This window comes from Penicillium canescens (genome assembly GCF_028828765.1).
Source record: "Penicillium canescens strain IBT 15451 chromosome Unknown utg000003l_segment0_segment0, whole genome shotgun sequence".
Classification (NCBI taxonomy): domain Eukaryota; kingdom Fungi; phylum Ascomycota; class Eurotiomycetes; order Eurotiales; family Aspergillaceae; genus Penicillium; species Penicillium canescens.
The window spans coordinates 5,198,137-5,212,684 of NW_026703965.1; the positions used below are offsets into that span (position 1 = coordinate 5,198,137).

General features: G+C 48.3%; 4 protein-coding genes across 4 annotated transcripts; 2 read left to right on the forward strand and 2 right to left on the reverse strand.

Annotated features, from left to right (window-relative positions):
* Positions 1-7,261: 7,261 nt before the first annotated feature.
* On the reverse strand, positions 7,262-7,975 carry N7446_005238 (uncharacterized protein; the record flags this gene model as incomplete). Its single annotated transcript, XM_058513986.1, has 1 exon — positions 7,262-7,975. The coding sequence occupies one exon, from the start codon at positions 7,973-7,975 to the stop codon at positions 7,262-7,264; it is 714 nt and encodes a 237-aa protein (XP_058375315.1).
* A 1,808-nt stretch (positions 7,976-9,783) lies between these two features.
* Positions 9,784-10,490, reverse strand: N7446_005239 (SUR7/PalI family protein; the record flags this gene model as incomplete). Its single annotated transcript, XM_058513987.1, has 2 exons — positions 9,784-9,939; positions 9,975-10,490. Coding segments are annotated over 2 exons (672 nt in total), but the record flags the coding sequence as incomplete, so codon positions are not given.
* A 908-nt stretch (positions 10,491-11,398) lies between these two features.
* On the forward strand, positions 11,399-11,875 carry N7446_005240 (uncharacterized protein; the record flags this gene model as incomplete). The annotated part of the gene is made up of 2 exons (XM_058513988.1): positions 11,399-11,738; positions 11,796-11,875. 2 exons carry the CDS (start codon positions 11,399-11,401, stop codon positions 11,873-11,875), a joined length of 420 nt encoding a protein of 139 aa, XP_058375317.1.
* A 356-nt stretch (positions 11,876-12,231) lies between these two features.
* Positions 12,232-13,668, forward strand: N7446_005241 (uncharacterized protein; the record flags this gene model as incomplete). The annotated part of the gene is made up of 1 exon (XM_058513989.1): positions 12,232-13,668. The coding sequence occupies one exon, from the start codon at positions 12,232-12,234 to the stop codon at positions 13,666-13,668; it is 1,437 nt and encodes a 478-aa protein (XP_058375318.1).
* Between the last annotated feature and the right edge of the window lie 880 nt (positions 13,669-14,548).

The following is a 14,548-nucleotide window of genomic DNA, read 5'->3' on the forward strand; positions in this document are numbered from 1 at the left end:
GGGTGGTGGTGCTGGGGATTTCCAAGCCTTTCGTTTGGGTCTTGAGAGGGCATAGAAAATATCTCTGAGCCAGCCGAAGTGGATTTTGAAATAGGATAACCGTTTGAGATAGCCTGTGTGGGCAATTGTGCTTTTAATAGTCTTAGTCTGGTTGAAGTTTGATATTTGGACGTGGAGGTACACGGTGTTTGCGAATACCCTATTGACCCGCCGATAAGCAGAGGCGATGCTCGAGAAGCTTCGGACGAAGAGTAACTCCTGCCTCTTGTAAGCTGGTATCATTGGCGTGTCACGGCTCAACTCACGTATCGACTGGTATTCTAGATAGCGATTGGGAAAGAGATGGATCCTTGAAGCATAAATCTCGATGGTATTGCTGTTCGGCTTGATTTCGGTCATGGAAGGCTGGCGAGGGACATGGATGTTGATGGTAATCCAGCGGCGAATTAAATGGACCCTTACGGGACATCGGGCTGTGCACTGGGCGGGCGGGAAACAAGTCCGGTGTTGCTGTGTAGTTATATTCTGTAGCAAGGTAGCTGTCGAAGGTAAGTTCAATCAACACGATATGTAAATCGACGCGAAACTTGCGGTGCGGCCATTCCTTACTTTTGATCGTGTGAACTCTTATAACTACCCACTGTCACTGAATGACTGTAGTCGGGTACCTGGCTCCAACTGTGGAGATTTTCTTGGTCCGGAAAGTTCCCTTCAAGCTGCCTTTCAGGACTGAGTATCCGGATCCCACTAGCCACCAAGCAAAAACGCGCTGGATGGACCCTTTTACACGCTGGACAGCGCCGCAGATCCATGGCGAGAGTATGGCTCCGAGGCTGTACGCTGTCTCGTCTCGGACCGTAAAGTAACTCCTGCGCCAAATCATTGTCAGTTCCATTTACACGCATATACGAGAAGTCATTTGCAAAGAATGTAGGAAGACGAACCTTTCTGGTTGAATGGTGAGGATTGATTGCCGATATCCGATTTTCATATATGGCAAACGGATAGAAAGGGAGTCCGTAAACAAGTGCCTCAATTAGGAGGGCACTAGGGGGGTAGAGGCAGCCGATTGGAGAGGCACCCGGGGTGGGTGTGTCCTGACACAGCGGCTGAAGCAAATTGACTTTTTGTCCTCGGCCCTTTCGTCCAATGCCTGCTGGCCCACCCCCAGGCACGCGGCATAACTCGGGCAGCGAAATTGTTCGATTCGTTGAGCCACGGCTGATCTTTCCACGAGGTTCCAGACCCAAAAAGCTTCGAGAAAGCTTGTCAACTTTGCATTAGGAAAAGGCAAGGTCCGCTGCTGGCGTTTCACATCCACTCTCGCTTTGCTTTGCAGGACTCTCACAAGCCTGACAAGTTCAAGCAGAGCCCGCCCCTAAGTACGTTATCACCTCCAGGTTTCTCCGTATTTTATTATCCCCAGAAAGTGAAATGGAGCAGATATCTGGGATGAGCAGGAATGCAACCATATAACAAAACGGGATGCCCCGAACCTCTGCTTACAACCACATTCTTCCCAAAACAGCGCTCAAGGCTAACGACGTCTCTAAGCGTGGCAAGAAGAAGGCCAGCCTGCGGTGGGTTTTATTATCTTTCCGTATCTCTCATGCGCTAGACGATGAGAACGCCAAAAGATCGTGCTTATCTCCCGAGAGAGATCATTCTCCTCACGGCGGAGAATCTTAACCCTCGTGACCAATTATCACTCTTACGCGCCGTTCCTGACCTCGCCCGAGCCTTGACGTTCCGACACACTTCTGTTCAGGATGAAGAAGGAAATACAATCTTGCACCTTCTCGCAGAAGAAGCTGAGGGCAGATTGAAAGAGCTGCTATTAGCGAAAAGTAGTACTCAAGTGGACCTGAAGAACAACAACGGTCAAACGCCACTCTCTCTCGCAGCTCTGTACGGACGTGAAGCGGTGGTAAAGCTGCTTCTGGAGCGAGACGATGTGGAGGCGGACTCGAAGAACAAAAATGGTCAGACGCCACTCTCTCTCGCAGCTCTGTATGGACGTGAAGCGGTGGTAAGGCTGCTTCTGGAGCGAGACGATGTGGAGGCGGACTCGAAGAACAAAAATGGTCAGACGCCACTCTCTCTCGCAGCTCTGTATGGACGTGAAGCGGTGGTGAAGCTGCTTCTGGAGCGAGATGATGTGAAGGCGGACTCGAAGAACATGAATGGTCAAACGCCACTTTTTCATGCAGCTATGTGTGGACATAAGGAAGTGGTGAAGCTTCTATTGGAGCGAGATGATGTGGAGGCGGACTCGAAGGATAAGTGCGGCCAGACACCACTGTCGCGTGCTGCTTTGAATGGATATGAAGCGGTGGTGAAACTGCTACTGTGGCGAGATGATGTGGAGGCGGACTCGAAGGATAATGAGGGTCGGACACCGCTATCGTACGCAGCCTGGGATGGATGTGAAGCGGTGGTGAAGCTGCTGTTGGAGCGAGACGATGTGGAGGCCGACTGGAAAGATAATGATGGCAGGACACCACTATCATTTGCAGCTGGGGGTGGACATGAAGCGGTGGTGAAGCTACTGGTTGAGCGAGATGATGTGGAGGCAGACTCGAAGAATAAGTACGGTCGGACACCACTGTCTTATGCAGCTGGGTCACTGTCTTTTGCAACTGAGTATGAACGTGAAGCGGTGGTGAAGCTACTGGTTGAGCGAGATGATGTGGAGGTGGACTCGATGGACAATAATGATCGGACACCATTATTATGGGCAGCTCGGTATGGAGATGAAGCGATGGTGGAGCTTCTCAAATCCCTGTCATAAATACCCAGCAGAAATCCAAGCAAATATGCGAGAGGGTGATCAGGCTCCAGAATAGCAGAGATGATACCTGACGTAACGTTCCAAGTGAAAAGCGATGTAGGCTTATGGCTTAGCGGAGAGACACAACCACTCTGAGGATATTGCTAATCCGCGGAGGTCTCTTACCCTTAAAGGAAGGACTGTGTGTGTATATGTTACGGCCGTGGCTCGTGACTTGCACGCTATCCACTATCCCCGATCGGGAAAAAGGACTATCACAATAAGCAAGCCCGCAATGAAATGTCCTCATTCACCGCAATAAGACCATGTCTTGCGAGGGTGAATAGTCTTGTACTGTCGTTCGATTATGACCAGTCATGCCCATATAAATGGGGACCGGCAAGAAACCGCGGGTGCGCGGTTAGCACTTCGCCGAACCCGCTCAATTCCACGGGAGAAAAAGAGTCACAAAAAGTGGTAAATCAAAATGGCGGGAGGAGTTTCGATTTGCGAATGCTTTGGTGAATTACGAGTTCTGTATCTGATGGACACGCTTGGATACCGCAAGAGAGGTCTTACGACTTCATACATATTTGCCTAAAGTGGACTATTGTGGACTAAGATAAAGAGAAGCAAAAGATATATTTTTTAAGTATCAGCAGGAGTAAGGAAGATCATGACCATAAGCAACTGCTTCCTCTGCCCAAATTCATCTTGGGACGCGTTGCTTCGCGTAGCAGTCCGCCGCGAACCATAAGGAAAAACTACAATGCAGACCTACAACTCGTACGGTGACTCCATCAGCCCGCCTCCTGGGCATGCGGACAGAAAACGAGCCCCATCCACCATAGCACCATCCCAAATGGAAGAGTCACTCATATCTGCCGAATGGAAGGGCAGCCGAGTCGTATCGACGTATGCAGGGCCGGCGAGCCCCTTGCCACCCGATGAGGGATAGACACGACGCATTAGAAACTGCTGATTCCGGTATCGATCACCGTGGGAGAAGTCCCCAAACGCGAGGACCTGCAGAGCAGGCAGTCCGTCGGGGCCGAATGCCCATTCAGCAAACGACACGAGCTCCTCGGCCTCTGCAATGGCCGCAGAAGACGCAAGAACCGCCTGCTGCGGGTCCATGTATTCGAATTGTGACCTGGCAAAATACTCATCGAAAATAGCACCGTAGCTGTGGGTATCATTGGAAGCATTCTGGTTCACGGAACCCCAGCACGAACGTGGATGCCGCGGATACCTTTTACGCGTCTCACGTAGAAAGGTGGTACTTTCTCGTGGGATGTCTCGATGGATTCGCTCGAGGCCGCTGAACCGTAGATGTAAAATCTGAAGCTTGGAATGCTTCGCCGTAGGTCGAAGGCACCGCCGCTGTTTCTATTAGTATGCACACGTCAACTGGACCGAGGAAAACTTACAGCCGCAGATGGACTAGCACACAGAGCTACAGCAGACACCTGGCCTAGGTCTACAATGGCAGACAAGTTTGTAATCCACGCCGGTGACACATCCCGGTCATCCTCAAATAAGCCATCAGCATCGATGGGAGCGAGTTGACGCTCATGGTAGACAAGGCTTTTCAACGTGGACTGGTGGTGTCCGATGGCGTCCTGGATGTGGGATTTTGATGCCGGGAAATTGGACAACCTCAGATGTAGATGCTGCAGCCCACGAAATGAACATAAGAATCGCACAACAGCAGAAAGGCTACGTCCTTCGCCTGGCTCGTGCAGCAGGTAATCGAAAGAAAATTCAAAATGCGTCAGTCGGAGCGGTTTTTGTGACCGAGACAGTAATTGCACGAGACGCAGCTGATTCGGGCAGTCGCGCAGCGTAAGCGCTCGCAGGGAACAGAATATCGCATCGTGCTCTGATAAGATATCTGGAGGCAGGGTCACCTTTGACAGTGACAGCGTGGACAGAGCGGGAGGAGCTGTCAGATTCCCGATCCCCGTATCCCCGTTCCTTGTGTCGCCGGTACCTATATTTCCGGCCTCGAGCTCCGATTGCTGAAGCCCAAGGCTCTCCCAGCACAGAGCACGGGCAAAAGCTGATGGAACGAAGCCGACGGACAGCTGATCCAGGCGGCTCCAGTTCCGACGGATGCACTGTCGCAACAAATCAACCTCGGACGGATGCTGGAGTCCTTCCCACTCAAACGCCGTCAGACAGGATAGCCTAGACACTCCGTCCAAGCGGTGCAATGTTTCAGGACAGGTGCCGTCAGTGACGAGTGAGAGACGAGCGAGGCGCTGTTGGTACCGACTGAGATAGCCTTCTTGGTCGAGAACTCCTACTGGAACACATGTCCCTAGGCGCCATCTATTGCTAGTCAATCAGAGGTCTAGATAGATAGATACCGGCCTATACGAACTCAAACGTGCTCAGTCTATTCGGCTTCAGGTGGGTGAATATCAGCTGCAATTGATCCTTCACGTCATCTAGGAATTGCCGGTGTGCCGTCGCCTCGTCCGAGGCTCCCAGGGTAGCCGGGGACTCCGGCAGCCCCGCCGCACGAAAGATGTTGTAGTATGCACATCGATTAAACCGAACAAGGTGGAATGGAGCCTTGATCTGTAGGTGCCGCGCGTGTTGGAGATAGTCCGCGGCCCGTGAAGGACCGAAACGGAGAAAGAAGGGCTCGACATTCAACACATTCAGCGCCCATTCACTTGCTGCACAGAATGAAATGGTACGGTATATCCGGGGAACCAAAACTGCATACAATCTGGACGAGACTCGGCTGAGAACGCGCAGGGTGGTAGCTGATAACTGGTAGGCGGTCAGTACCAGGACCAAAGCAAACACACTGGAACTCACCCAATCTGCGATCAACATCAGAATCTCACACGGCAAGGTGTTCAGCATTGTAGTCTGTGCTCACTTCATTAAAATCGGTCTGGACAGCAAGAGGCTTATAAGCACGCATCTATCTGAGCACCCAGTCAAGTTGCCCAGACATTGCGCAGAGGACGTTCAATATTCGCAGGCACGCATCATCGCGCTGGATGGTAAGCTCGTTCGACCAGCCAATGATAAACGGGCTCAGCGCCGTTTCTGTAACCGCTCTTCACCCAGGCCACCAAGTCTTGTGGAGCGCATTGCCAAGCTCAATGGTCGTCCTACATGAACGGCAAACAATCAACTGACCACAACATGGTGTATCTTAACCGAAATTGGCAACCACAAGATAAAAATCTGATAGACCGAGGAGTCGCTGTCCGATACAAAATAATAAGAACGTTCAAAGGGCAGAACTGGTCGGATAAACATGTCGGTGCACGGTTCATGTGGGGCAACGGAACAGGTCGCGGTTGAAACGGTCGATCCCGGTTGAACGGTTATCAATGTGGTTCAACTGTAAAACACAACCGATTGCACAAGTTTACCCAAGGCCATTCCATTTCCTACGAAATAGGCGACAGTAGTACGGTCGAGCAGTTGACCGGGTCCTGACATCCATCTTTATACCTCAGTGTCATTAGAACGTTGCTTAGGCAGAAAATGGAAACAGAATTTGGCCTCTTACCTTGGTACAATTTTAGTATCGAGCGTCGACTACTACTTCGCAAGTTTTGTCACAAGACTAAGGCACCTGGTAGTATGGTATATTGTCACGATTTGTACTGTATCCGGCCAATTGGAGATATCAATGACTCTGTATTGCATTATCCCTATTTCCTGCTTTTTGTAAGGCAATTTAAATTACATTTGCGGGTTCAGGGACTACTGTATTTCCGAAGCCTTCGGATCATCTATAGAACCGGTTTCATGCAGTATTCGTAAGCCCAATGCTTAATATTTGCGGCATCTAGTTAGTTAGCTAGCCATGTATGACTGACGTTTCAGGCATCTATACTGATACCTCGGGAATAAATCAGATCAACATTTAACTTAATGAGATTAAGCAAGAACAGAGCTTTCACTCCTTAAATAGCAGGATCCCAACATAATAGGCTACATTATGAGGGATCAGACCTAAACAACCTCTTTGAATCAATACAATACCTACTTCCAATATATCATACACCATCAATCTCAGTTACTATCTATAAGGCGGTTGGTTGACCTGGCAAAAGCCACTCACGTCTACTGTCGTGAAATAGGAAGATATTACCACCGAAGCGAGGGAGAAGAATATCATGCCAAAACTATACAAGCAGTACGAAAATCTCTAAAAAATCACTTCGTCTGTAAACTCTGCGGGCCAGCGATATGTATACAGAATGCAGTCGATCCAAGGGACCTAAGATCTCGGCCTTCGCGGCACGTTGTAATCAAGTAAAGAGGGTGGACACTACCGGCTCCAATATCGGGGGATGTAACCATTTCTATGAACAATGGACGGAATCCAAACCAAGGAGCGAGATGAGAGGGTGATGATCAGATATTTTGCTCCTGCCATTTCATCCTGGCCCCGGTATTTGAGCGATCACCCCACGTTGTAGTCGGTCACACCGTCTCTGGAATCGATGAAGCTCATGCTGCCATTTGAAGTACTGCAGATAAGGAAATCCTCGAATAAGTGACGGCGCTGTAGACAAGGACTAAATGCATCACATAGAGACTGGGCCGCCAGCCATTCACCGCCCCAATTCTCTCTAACGGACGAAGCAGATAGAACGCAGCACCAAGAGAATTTCCAATGGCGACTCGACTGAAGTGTACCGCCACTGCAGGTGGGCTCTGAAACGTCCCGGTCAGAGCATAAATAGTTGGTATGAGCGAAAGTAAACCCAGTGAAACGCAGCTGTACGGAAACCGGTATTGAACCCCACAAACACTGGGATCGGAGACCACAAACTCCACCAGGATGCCGACAGCAACGACGGTAAAGGCAGCTAGGTATCCGAGCTGGAGGCAGGGTTCGGTGCGGAACAGCACAACCACCGAAGGAAGGGTGGCCGCCCAGATCAGGACTAAAGTGGCTCCAGGCTCCAGCTTTTGCCACTCTGCCGCATCATTGCCCCCGAAAGCGTCTACAAAGCGGTAGAAGAGGCTGGACAAGCACCAGAAGATGACACCTGCGCAAAAGGCTAGCACGGACAGGGAGTCGAGAATACCTCCGGGGGTGGAGGGGAAATGGAAGAGCAGAAATTGAATCACAAAAAGGTAAAAGTAAAGCAATCCAAAGACATTAATTATGGTGAGGATTGCGAAATCGTGCAGGGACTGCGCTTTTGGGTCAGCCATTTGGGTCGTGGGTCGCGTGATATTGGAGCGACGACTTGGGACAAGCTGGGCTTTTAAGCTGAATAGCATGAGCGAAGCAGCTGTTGGATCAGATGCCGTCTCGATCAGTGCACATTGTCTCGGATAAAACAACGCAACTGAGTAGGAGAATGTCAGAGGGGAAAGGGTAAGATATTGTGCAATGGTTAACAAATGGCATTCACTAATGGATTTTAGAAAGGACGGTTAAAAACGGTTAAGAAAGGGAGGCTGAGAAGGATGTCCAGCTCATTTGAACATGCTTTGAATACTTGTGCCCTGTTCGGGCGGGCATCAACTATGTGGCGGTCCAAGTTAGCTTTTTCTCAGATTGACCACTGGCTCATCCCTGTCTATCCCGTAGTAACTGACACAGCAACTTGCGTCTCATGTCGAAATAATTAAATTGGATCCACCCGACCTAAAAGATTTCTTAAATGTTGATCTAGCAAAGCTGGCCAACACGGCCTGTCCTGCCACTCTCAATTCTACGGTTAAAGATCCTGCCACTTTTGCTTCAGCTATTCATTCGGGCGAACACAATGGAAGTCTTCACCGGATATGTCTAAAAATCCAAAACTTCTTGACCGGTTGTAAAGAACTCATTTATGAGGGGAGCTTAGTTCTCGCCTGGTTGTCGCCGAGCCCTGCATCTCCGTAGCGAGCTTTTCCCGCAATCAAGCTCTTGTAGGTGGACTTACAGTATAAATCATCACCGCTGCGGGAAATAGCAGCTATATTCCCACCCAAGTGTTAAGCAAAGCATATCTCAATGGAGGAAATCGTCAATATTGTTCGAGAGATTGGCCGACAACAGGGAGAAAATGTATACTTTCGAGCCTGCTACACCCTTTTCAAACACCTACAGGACAAGACCCAGCAAGCTTCTGAGGAGCTAATTCACTTACACCAATCCGGCGACTTTGGCTCATCGGATGATGAGTTTTACCCGGTCTATCAAATTGCGCAAGAGCTTCAAGCCTCCGTGCATAACCTGGCTGACCAGGCGCGTAAGGCGCAGTTGGCCTGTGAAGAATTTTGCGAGTTGGACTCTCGCTACTCGGCCTGTGAAACTTTCAAATTTGCCGATAGGGTACAAGCACCTCGAAAGGTCGTGAAGCATGCTTACCAGGGTGTTTGCGATAGCCCACGGTCGATGCAATTTATAATGGTACCAGTGGATGATCATCTGGGTGACTGTACGATAGCTTCGAAGAGCATGTCTGAATTCCTGCAACACAGCAGAATACCTGATTCATCAAAAGATCAAGCACGAAGGCCGACAGAGTCGTCCACTTCGTAAAGCACAGACAATCTCATCAGGGGTAATAAAGCTTTGCCCGCAATTACAGTACAAGCCTATTACAAATGGATGGAAACCAATTCAAAATACCACTTTTTTCCCTATCATTCTTTCTCGAAGTCGATTCTGGAAACGGTAGTCTATCTAGTCTAACCCATGTATTGTTGTCTATCCTACAAGGCGGATCGAAATAAGTCTCAACGTTTTGTTCTCTTTGAATGGTTCTCGAATGTCATATTATAGTGACTCCAGACAGACCCTTGCTCACAACCCTTTTCCTATTCGACATAGCGAGATGGACTAGTCCAGACGTAGATTGAAGCGGGCCTTACCAAGACTGAAGAACTGAAGAGAATAAAGCGGTGAAACTGATTTCAAGGGGACCTGTAACTACTCCGCATTGTACTACTGCATATCCGCATCAAATACAGCAGCAAAACATTTCTATCAGCCATGTCAAAAGGGCTGCAAAGGAAAATGTCACTGCTAGCCAGGTTGCAGCGAACGAATGCGCCCCAAAACTTGCATCTGCCCCCAGAGGATGAAGGATACTCTGTATGGCACCCGTAATCAACCCGTAGATTACCGTAACCCCGATGGATGCACTGGTGACAAAAATAGCGGCAGACTCAGCAATGGTCAGCTTGTGTATATAGAATCAATGTGCCAGGGCCTTACCAACGAAGAGAGGATAAGCAATACTTTTCCTCGAGAAAAATACATTGTGGTGACACCAAAAATAACAGCCATACATGTGGAAACAAATCCCAGGATGTAAGCTGAAACTGACCACCGGGAAACATCACGATATCCAGCAAGGACCTTGTTATTTTCGTCTGGTAGTACCTCATTGATGCCTGAGGAAACTGAGCCAAAAATGCTTAACAAGTCAAATGAGAAAGAGGTACTGGGCTGCGAGCAATTGGAATACGATGACTCTTCCTTCTGTCCTTGGCAATAACCCCAAAGCCCAACAGAATAAAAACCAGGAAGGTGTGAGCTGATCTCGTCGGACAATGATTGGACCTTATCAGTGACCTGGCTTACTGCAGTCTCTGCGGCGGCCGAGGCATAAATGACTGCAGTTGAAGCACTGTTCACAACACCGTTGGCCTCACTACTGGCTTTATTTGCAACATCGGATCCGTCCACCCCGGCAATACTGGGGGAACGACGTAGATGAAGGTTCCCTAGTTCTGGGAAATTGGTTAAATTCACCTATGGATTATGGACTTCATATTAGCTTAGTGTGTTCCTTAGGTTTATGGTATATTAGCTTGCCTTTAAGAAATGCAATCCAGTGGGGGAAGAGGCCGATGTGCATCCAACAAAGACAACAGCGAGGCAGGCCAAGGCCGATATCGAGAAAGCCAAGGGAAGTAGCTTTCCTACGTGCCGAAGCATTCTATGTATGCTCTATTGGGGTGTTTGGAAGAAGATATGAGTGTCCTGGTAAGGGTCCCTTGATGAAAGCCCTTCACGAGCATGTAGAAACCATGTGATCTTTATAGAAGCGATAGCCTGTATGTTAAAGTCAGACATATAATACCAAGATGAACCGAGTCAGGAGCCGTCGTTCCATGTACCCATTAAAGTTCAAGTGGCATAGGCATTATTGAGTGCTGTTCGCGGTTGACAACACAACCCTCAAATGTTTCGTTTCAGCTAAATTTGGTTTAACGTGATGGACCTGACCAAGTTACTGACATTACATTATAGTAAAATCTATTGGAACGGTTGATTCAACCCCTAACAGTGAGCGAACATTAGAGGGAATAAGGCCTGATTTAAGATCAAGTTAGCCGGAGCGACGGAAATTGACGCCCTCAGTTTTGTATAGAGAAGATTAACCACCACTTCGGCGTCTATAATGGAATGTGTACCATCATGGGCCTCAAGTTGATGCCGGCTACGGCATATCAGTCGAAAAGGCAAAATATGAAATTGGCTCTCTCCTCCAGGACATTTAAATAGTCCCGCTCTCTCGGCAGACAAGCTCAAACATACCGCGCGCGTTGCATCAGAAAATGACGCGCTTATCTCAAGCTCAAGCGGAAGAAGCCGAGGGCAGACTGTTCACCTATCGTAAAGAACATTTCAAGATGGCCGCACGTGTTGACATTTCTCGTCTTATATTCGACAAAAACTTCAAGCGGCAAATGAGCAACCGCCAGAATATCACCCGACTTGAGCGAATTATGGATACTGAAGGGTGCTATCGCCTGATGGAAGAATACCATGTCCCTGTTTTGGTTCCTGGAAGTGATTGGGAACGTTACGTCAGGCCACGACTGGTCGATGGACAAATCCATCAATTGGATGTCGATATCGACTATCAGCTGCGCGCACAGGATCACGAAAATTTGATTATCGCGGCAAGGAACAAGCTCAGTCCGAGCAATTCATGGTGGATTGTGGATGTTTACGTCACAGACCAGATAGGTGCGTAAAGTAGTTCGCTTTCCCCCGGCATGTATATCCCTGATGTTTTCAAGCTAGTGAAGATCCCTTACAAGAAGAATTCATCCGGTCTCTTCGAGAGCACTTCCCGAATGATCAAACACCTCCGGATGGGCTAATCTATCAACGAATAAGGTATTATGAAGGATATCTCGATGGCCCTGTAAACAGAATAGCAGCAAACCATTGGTGGGCTGCTCTAGAAAGGGTTTCTGGAAGCAAAAAGGGAAAGTATTTGCGAGCTTTCTTCAAACATCCGACAATGCCCCAAGCCTTCGATGCTCTGCTCCCTATAGCGGGTATTTGGGAAGGCATGCGAATTGGACTACTCCATAAATTGGTGGCAATGCGTTGTGATGAGGTAAGTTACTTGCGTCCATTTGAATGCCCAAAATGTCATGCTCAGACGGCTAAGTGAAAGCATCAGCCTCTTCTGTGCTATTTAAATCACATAAAGAATACGTTCTTCGGCTTAATGGGAAACAGGCTTGACCTTTTGGCACGATTAGACGGTGTGACTATCCAACTATTAAAATCGCGTGCGCCCAAAGTCTCTGCTCGGGACTTGAAGTTTTTGAAGGAACGAATGTTAAAGGAAGAATTGTTCCCTGATGTTGAACATGCTCAGGACCGCTCTGGAATTTGGGAACGATTACAAGAGATTCAGTACCCCATACCGACGCTGGAGACATTTTTCAAAGACAGGCTCACCCTGGAGGTTAGCCGGAGTGTACTACAGCAACTCTACATTTCTGATCCCCATCGGAAGATAACTATCGACGAAGGACTAGGGGAACAATATAACACTAGTGTCCCTGTCATGACTTCAAATCGTCAGCATGGAATACGGGAGGACCTTTATGATTTCTGGCGTTTCAGCTTCCAGTACGGATTCGAAATGACGAATCACGAGCGCCGCGTGCCGCGGACAAAATCTGGCACGCAACGCGCGGCGACACCTGTTGAAGGACTTCACACGCCTGAACGGGGAATTCTTTGGCAACACCTCCTCTGGCTTGCCAGGGAAAAAGGATTTAGCACCCCTTTTGCGGATGGACCCCAGGCTGAGCCGGTTGAATTACCTCCCCTCACACCATGTGACTTTCCAGTAAGTCTAGAAGAAGACCTACCGGTAGAAAGACGATATGGAAAGCCATATACGGACTCAGTGGAGGCAGATCGGTTTGCACTTTCGCGGGAGGTATTGGAACAGCCCTGGAGCTCTCCCCGAGTTACTGCAGGATTTGCTCGGCGATCGGTGTTTTTGGCATATTTCCGCTATCTCAAAAATATTCCTGACAGTCAATTCGTTCGTCCAGTTGAAACCAACGATACGCTTTCTCAATCTTCTCTCTGGAACCCGAACTTTGACAACATGATCCAAAACACGATAATTCCACCAGCAGAAAATGTAGCAACCATGTTCCCCGTCTGTTCTACTCCGCAGTTTGATCCCACATTGGTTGCTCCAGCTATGGATATTCAGCCATCGAGCTGCTTTAACATGAAATTCATCATTCCTGGCGAGCCTGATAAAATCGTGCCGCTACCAAATATTCAATCGGCTTTGAATACGTTCTTTGAAGGGTTTTCCCAAAATCATTTCTATATATATTCTAGCGATAATCCAACACGGGGCATCAACGGGAGAGATTGCTATTCGCTATATTTGGGGAACCCGTTCCTACTTTTGCACGCCGAGTATATAGGTGAGGATCTTTCCCAAACGGTATTTCACGGGTCGACCGACCAAAACGAAGGAAGAAGGAGCAAAAAGCGACGTATGAACGGACAACATGAAATTATTGGTGCCAAAGAATGGTTGAACACGAGCCTGAAGGAGTTGGCCCAAGGAAATCTCGCATATCAAGCCGAGATGGATCTTCCGGGGGATGAAGATAATATAGAATAATTATATTTTGGACGACCGAACAAATAAAATCGTGAACATTGATTCGATCCGCCCTGTAGTATCGTATAGCGATGACCTACCGGACCCTTCTACCGATTGCGCCAGAGGTGAGGACCGCCACATTCCAAGACGACCCAGAGAGCTAACTTAGATGGCGATGATGCATGTAGATCGGAGTGTCTGTGGTCAAACCGAAGCTAGCCCTGCTATACAAATGCACCTATTATAAAATACTTGGCAAAATGCAATGCGGTGGACAAAATGCCTGCGCAACATTTAAGAAGAGTTTAATGCAGCTGCAATATATTCCTAACGCCAACGAGGTGGATTCTGCAGTAAACCCTGGAACCTACCAGCAAACGCCATCGGAGCACGGCGAGCGTAGTGTTTACTTTAGAGGCATCAAAAACCTCAAGGAAAACTGTCAATCGTTAATCCCCAACTCCAATGATTTCCCAAAATTTCTCGAGATGTTTCAGCGTGCAAGTGTACGCCATCCTTTATCCACCAGAAAGTTTAATGCTAGTGTTACCAGTTTTACTAGGAGTCTGTGATAATTACCAAGTTGAAAAGCGTTATGAATAATAAATCCGGTGATTCGCTAAAAGAGAGCAGAATTGGGGATTCGTTCTTACAGGTTAGAGCTTCAGATTTTTACGATGTCTAGCTATAAATATGAATGCCGTCAAGCAAAGTCGACATACTTTATCCTTCTTATGTGATGATCCTTTCAGTTAGATGAAAACCAGTGCCAAGCATATGGTTGCGTGTCCTCACTTTACTTGCACTGTTTTCATTGTTTGTATCTTCTCGAAGAGAACCAACTAGTCTTAGTCTAGATCCACCTGAACATTCGTTTGTTCCTTCTAAGTCGTACAGA